The following is a 7024-nucleotide window of genomic DNA, read 5'->3' on the forward strand; positions in this document are numbered from 1 at the left end:
TGTTCCGGTGGTCCCTGTTCCGGTGGACCTTGTTCCGGTGGTCCCAGTTCCGAAACGGAGGAGGAGGAGAAAGCCAGTTCCGGTGGTCCCTGTTCCGGTGGACCTTGTTCCGGTGGTCCCAGTTCCGAAACGGAGGAGAAAGCCAGTTCCGGTGGTCCTTGTTCCGGTGGTCCCTGTTCCTTGTTCCGGTGATCCCAGTTCCGAAACGGAGGAGGAGGAGGAGAGCCAGTTCCGGTGGTCCCAGTTCTGGTGGTCCCTGCTCTGGTGGTCCCTGCTCCGGTGGTCCCGGTTCCGGTGGACCTTGTTCTGGTGGTCCCTGTTCCAGTGGACCTAGTTCCAGTGGACCCAGTTCCGAGGAGGCGGAGGAGGAGGAGGAGGCGGAGGAGGAGGCGGAGGCGGAGGAGGAGGCGGAGGCGGAGGAGGAGGCGGAGGCGGAGGAGGAGGCGGAGGCGGAGGCCAGTTCCGGTGGACCCCAGTTCCGGTGGACCATGCTCTGCCCACTCCACCGAGGCGCCCTGCTCTCACCCTGTTAAACTTTAAAGTTGTCCAAATGAAGTCCTTAGCAATGCATATTATTAATAATAATAAATTTTTTAAATATATTTACGGTAGGAAATTTGCTAAATATCTTCATGAAACATGATCTTTACTTAATATACTAATGATTTTTGGCATAAAAGAAAAAGTTATAATTTTAACCCATACAATGTATTGTTGGCTATTGCCACAAATATAAATCTGGTTTTGTGGTCCAGGGTCGCACAGGGTCTATAGTTAAACGATACGGTGAAATGATGGCTATTTCTCGCTGGGCAGTTTCCCTTCCTCACTCAAAGGTTCCTGTAATCTCTCAGCTCCAGCTCCAGCTCGTGTTTTCAGAGTCAAGCTGCTCTGTGTTCACGTCATAGCAAATATGATGCCCAGTTCACTGTAACATCCTTTAAATATGCTTTTTTATATATATCATAAAAGTCTGGGCACAAGATATAGCCTACTGATTGAAAAAATACATAAACAGTACTTGAAGAAAAGTCTTATGCTTTATTGAAACACTAACATTAGCCTGTTAACATGTGTTTCGCACGTGATGGAACGGTATCAAGTGATCTTGGAGTGAGAGAAAACACAGACGCTTGACTTAAAAACAAAACAAAAACCCTTGCCTGGCTTCTATTCCGCACCACTCATGTTCTGGCCTCTGTGTTTGGGGAGATAACGGCACAGGGAAACAATATCGCTGGAATCAATTTCAATTTTACTTTTTTAAAGCTGATGAACGAAAAAATCATTGGCAGCCAATCAGAATCCATCCGACTCTAGCATTTAAAGCGGAAGACAACAAAACTACAGCATGCTTAGAATAATCAGAATGATATTGTACTCTGGTGTACGCTAATATAGTTATCGCTATAGTTATCGTTCTTGTTGTGAACAGGCCTTAAAAAAAGTGCTGGTAGGTCAGCAGAAATTTATTATTAAAACGAATTATTGTAAATTGATTAATTCAAAATTGTTATAATCTAATATGTTGGTAAATATGGTTGTTTGTATTAATATTGAGGTTCTGAGGTGTATATCAAAATATGGTTACACTATTTTAAGGTGTCAGTATTACAGTGTAGTTATATATTTAAGTACTGAGTAATAATAATCAACTGCATGTACTTACTATAGGGTTAGGGTTAGGATGAGGGTTTGGTTTAGGGTTAATTGCATGTAATTATGCATAATTTATAGTTATTACTACAGTAGCTACATGTAACGTGTAACAAGGACACTGTAAAATAAAGTGTTGCCCAAAATAACATGCTATGTCAATGTGACTGTACTATGTTACTGACAAAATAGTGTATTTATAATACGTTTTATAATGTTACACTCAGAACATGCGTCTTAGAAAAGGTAATTTTGCTCGATTGACTAGCATTACTCTGCAGTATGTCGATCAGTTTTTAAGGCAGCATAGTCTAGAAATCTGCACCCTAGTGGCAGCAAATGTAATTTGAAGCCAGGGTCGTCTAGCTCCGTTGGCTTGCGAGCTGGAAAAACCAAACTCTGGTCAGGCCAATCACATCGTGTATAGAGCCGGTGGGTGGGCTTAACATAATGACGGCAGAGTTGTGGCGGTTCCGCGTGAATTCCCTGCTACTTGAAAACAAAGAATATGGCTGCTGCTGCTGCTGGCGAACAGCGGCCTTTCGAATAGGCTTTCGCCGCGACTCTGGAGGACTTGGAGTTAAGCTTTTCTTTGAGAAAAGAACAAATAACGGCACAGAAAGGGTTAGTTCACCCAAAAATGTAAATTCTGTCATTAATGACTTCCCCTCATGTCGTTCGACACCCGCAAGACCTCCGTTCATCTTCAGACACAAATGAAGATATTTTAGTTGAAATCCGATGGCTCAGAAAGGCCTCCATTGGCACAATGCACGGTTCACTCTCAAGACCCTTAAAAGGCACTAAAGACGTCGTTACAAAGTCCATCTCACTACAGTGGTTCTACAATAACTTTATAAAGCGACGAGAATAGTTTTTGTGCGCAAAAAAAACCTAAATAACGACTTATATAGTGATGACGATTTCAAAACACTGCATCATGAAGCTTCGGAGCGTTATGAATCAGTGAGTCGAATCCTGATTCGGATCGCGTGTCAAACCGCCAAACTGCTGAAATCACGTGACTTTGGCAATTCAAACCGCTGAATCGACTCACTGATTCATAACGCTTCGAAGCTTCATGATGCATTGTTTTCATTGATGCAAGACGTTATTTAGGTTTTTTTGCACACAAAAGCTATTCTCATCGCGTCATAAAGTTATTGTAGAACCACTGTAATGAGATGGACTTTGTAACGACGTCTTATGGAGAACCAGTTAAAAGAAGCTACAAAATTTGGACTCAAGGTCATGCAAATTGGCAAAGGCAGCCAGGAGGTTTGTATATAGTTGTACATATGACCACTGAAAGTACAGCCTGAATGCTCCCCAAACTTATGTCAGATGACTTCATATAAATAAAGTTGGAGACTGAAAAATTTGCAATTGTTGTCAAAGTGTTTATTTCACATTTCCATCCAACAGACAAAAAGGGGTGAAAACGAAAATAACAAACAAACTGAAAATGTTGTGTATGCAGTGTGTTTTGCATGTAAATGAATGTACAAGCACACCCGCAATTCTCATATTCTTTTCGCAAAAACGGTAACAGTCGTTGGGCTCCATTACCATAACATGTGTTGGCTTACAGGAATCTCTCCATCAAACACTCCCCCATGGACTCGTCGCTCTGACTACATCAGGTTGGTTGTAGCGCCATCCTATTGCGTGCAGAAGGAATTTGAAAGACAACCGTTTATCCCACCCCTCGGATTGAGCCCTGCCAATGGTGCGTTCCCAAACCCAACATCTTGATGTGGCTCTGGCTTGTCAGGCTAAAGGCTCAGCAACTAAGAGTAAATAGCTACAAATATAATATTTAAAATATATATATTTTTGCAGTTTTTGGATTGACAAGCACGTTTTGAGTTTTGAAGTTACAAAATGTTTTTATAGTATGACGTCAAAAGATTAAAAAATTTTGATTTCTTAATTGATGGCACCTTTAATCTTTAAAGTATTTCAAATCAAGACTAAAATAGGACATACACGTCCAGCTATGGTGCATGTTCTGTTAAAAAATAAGCCTTGTGAAAAATGCAATTTGCTCTCGTCACTGTAATAAATGACAGAACCATATTGTACGATTTCTCTGAAATTTAGTTCCGAATCTCCCATAAACGTTTTAAACATGTTACAAGTCGAGAGAGAAAGAGAGGAGGGCTTAGATATTGTTGAATTTTTATTATAAACAGCATTAACTGAAAATAGAAATGTGCTTTGAAACTACATATACATTGGTTAATATGCAAACTGTATCTGTATCTTTAAATAACCTTCATTTCATTTATAATAAAAGTTGGTCAACAGGTTTGACTTCTTGCAGTGATAGCTTTGCATTTTACAGTGTTAGATCATTGTTTCAGTCTTTGAATGGACACATATCAGTTTTATATTTACATTAATTACCCTTCACCTCACAATTTCTAATCCTTCCGCCATACTACTACACACACATTGACCCAGATGTCACTGTGTTTCCTTCAAGGGTGCATTCATTGGCGTCCTCTGAACCTCGAAGTTGCCCGTTGAGGTGTCCGTTGAGGTGTCCGTTGAGTTGCCCGCTGAAGTACCTGCTGAGGTACTTGTTGTGGCGCTCCATTGGAAGTAGCGTTGAGTAAGGCACACCCAGACGTCAGACAGACTCCAGGAACTCCACGTAGTCCAGGGTGACCCCTCAAACCAAGCAGGCCAACATGACCTCTCCCTCCCATCTGACCTGGTTGCCCATCAAATGCCTGGCCAGGTCGCCCACGCTTACCTAGTTATTTAAAAAGAGAATAACTTTAGTCGTGAATCACATTCAGGAATCATGGCAGTGAGACTCATTTGATATCATGTGATATTTCTATTACAAGAGAGGTTATGTTACCCTTTGGTCCCTGCTCCCCAATGTGGCCGGGAAGGCCATAGCCTTTAGCGCCCTTGTCCCCTGAATCTCCCCTGTCACCTGTGGCAAACACATTTCATTCAAATGAACATCCATCTCAATCTGGCAGGAGCACCTCAAACAGGTGTTCTTTATACTGATTAACAACCGTGTGTGTGCTGTAGTGTTGTAGTACTCCAGACCGGTCTTAAAAGGAACACTCCACTATTTTTTGACAATAGGCTCATTCTCCGTCTCCCCTAGAGTTAAACTGTTGAGTTTGACCGTTTTCGAATCCATTCAGCCGATCTCTGGGTTTGGCGATAGCACTTTTAGCATAGCTTAGCATAGATCATTGAATCTGATTAGACCGTTAGCATCTCGCTCAAAAATGACCAAAGAGTTTCTTTATTTTTCCTATTTAAAACTCGACTCTTCTGTAGTCACATCGTGTGCTAAGACCGACGGAAAAGAAGTTGTGATTTTCTAGGCCGATATGGAGGAACTATTCTCTCATTCCTGCGTAATAATCAAGAGCTGTGAGCCGTCCCATGAGTGCAGCGGCGCAGTGATATTACACAGCACCTGAAAATAGGCTAACTTCCGCCAACATGACCAATGTGACAACCGACTCACACAGAGAGCAATGGGGACTCTTTTCAGGCGCTGTGTAATATCACTGCGCCGCTGAACTCATGGGACGGCTCACAGCTCTTGATTATTACGCAGGAATGAGAGAATAGTTTCTGCCATATCGGCCTAGAAAATCACAACTTCTCATTTTCCGTCGGTCTTAGTACACGATGTAACTACAGAAGAGTCAAGTTTTAAATAGGAAAAATATTGAAACTCTTTGGTCATTTTTGAGCGAGATGCTAACGGTCTAATCAGATTCAATGATCTATGCTAAGCTATGCTAAAAGTGCTACCGCCAGACCCGGAGATCGGCTGAATGGATTCAAAAACAGTAAAACTCAACAGTTTAACTCTAGGGGAGCTGGAAAATGAAAGTCTCCTCCAGCACATCCCAAAGACTTTCAATGAATTTGAGGTTTGAAAATGATTATCCGAACCATTCTTTCACAGTTTGAGCTGATGAATCTTGACATTGTCATCCTGGAATATGGCCATGATGGGTCTTCCTACACTCCATTAGGGCTGGCAATTTTTCTGATTTCGATGAATTAGAATGAAATATTTTGCCGCAATTTTATTATTTTTAATTCGAGAAATTACGGTTTTGAATAAAAATGTTAGCAAACGTTACACTTAGACCATGGGCTGTAAAAAAAATATGGACGTAGTGTCCTTGACGTCACCCATAGGGTTCTGAAGAGCCGTTTTGAAGCCTCAAAGTCGGCCATTGCCATCTTGGCAACAGATAATAGCCCAGATAATAGAAAAAGATCAAAGAGGCGGGACGTGGGCGGACATGGACAGCAGACAAATGGCTATCTACCGGTCACTTCCATATTGGCTTCAAGAGAAACTGGGGGAGGTTCCCGCTTGATTTAGACATGTTGACAATACAGGAATAATAATGTTAAGAGAAGAAAATGATCCGACCACATCATGGCGCGCCTGACGCTCTTGTGTGACGCGCTCTATGAACGTCGAACACATCACGTAAAGCGATGGAAAAAACAAAGATATTAGACGTGAGTTGAACTTTCTTCTAACTTGAGCGCCTTGTTTTTCTAATGCCGTTTCATCGTTGAGGCGCTGCTAAAGACGCAAAAGATGATCTAATCCATCCTGAATTATATTGTAGTTAAAAAAAATTTAAGTTGACTAGTTAACCCTCTCGAGTCGGCCGTCATCCTAGGGGTTAAACTTAAAAAAAATAAAAAAAATCAGTCAGTCGTTGACTGATTGCCCAGGCCTAGACACCAACAATTAGAGTTAGAAGAACTGTTGCCAAGACTATAACATGCTAGAGACATGATAATCACTCCAATAATGATCCAGTCATTGACTCTTGCCTACTTGCCTATTTCAATCCAAACCAAGACTTTTTTGGGGCCGGGCAGTGTATTTAAAAACATAAAAAGTATGTCTTCTGGGAAACATAGCTTCAGAAGAGCAGTACTGCTGTACATACAAAAGAGAAGAAAAAAATAAGATCTTCTAACTAACTAAGAACAATTGATAAGGATCATCCTGTTCAAAAGTTTACACCCCCCAACTCTGAGTTCATCCTGTCGCCGGCTTGGCCATCAATGAATGTGTGCAGCTTTTGTAAAAGTTGTGCGTGAGTCCCTCAATTGTCCTCAGTGTGAAAAGACGGAACTCAAAAATCACACAGTCACTGTTGGAAAGAGTTCAAATATACAGATGATCCTGAAAATCCCAAAATGTGCACATTCAGAAGCAACAGAATCAAAGTAGCTTCCTTAAAATAGATCCATAGCAAGCAAGCGCAAGACACTTGTCTATTGTCTTGACATTTGTAACTTTTATATATTATTTTATACAGTCAAAACAAGGTAATAGGTATTT

At 41.4% G+C, this 7024-nt stretch overlaps 1 protein-coding gene across 1 annotated transcript in view; it reads right to left on the reverse strand.

Moving 5' to 3' along the window:
• Positions 1-4151: 4151 nt before the first annotated feature.
• The window catches only part of LOC307142571 (uncharacterized protein), a gene marked incomplete at both ends in the record, with an annotated part of 34952 nt that continues 32079 nt past the window's right edge, over positions 4152-7024 (reverse strand). The window contains 2 exons of the mRNA XM_079843542.1: positions 4152-4417; positions 4529-4606. Of these exons, the coding sequence (XP_079699668.1) occupies positions 4152-4417; positions 4529-4606 (344 nt within the window). The remainder of the gene's footprint in view (positions 4418-4528; positions 4607-7024) is intronic.

Source organism: Gobio gobio (assembly GCF_949357685.1).
Source record: "Gobio gobio genome assembly, chromosome: 18".
In the NCBI taxonomy this organism is placed as follows: domain Eukaryota; kingdom Metazoa; phylum Chordata; class Actinopteri; order Cypriniformes; family Gobionidae; genus Gobio; species Gobio gobio.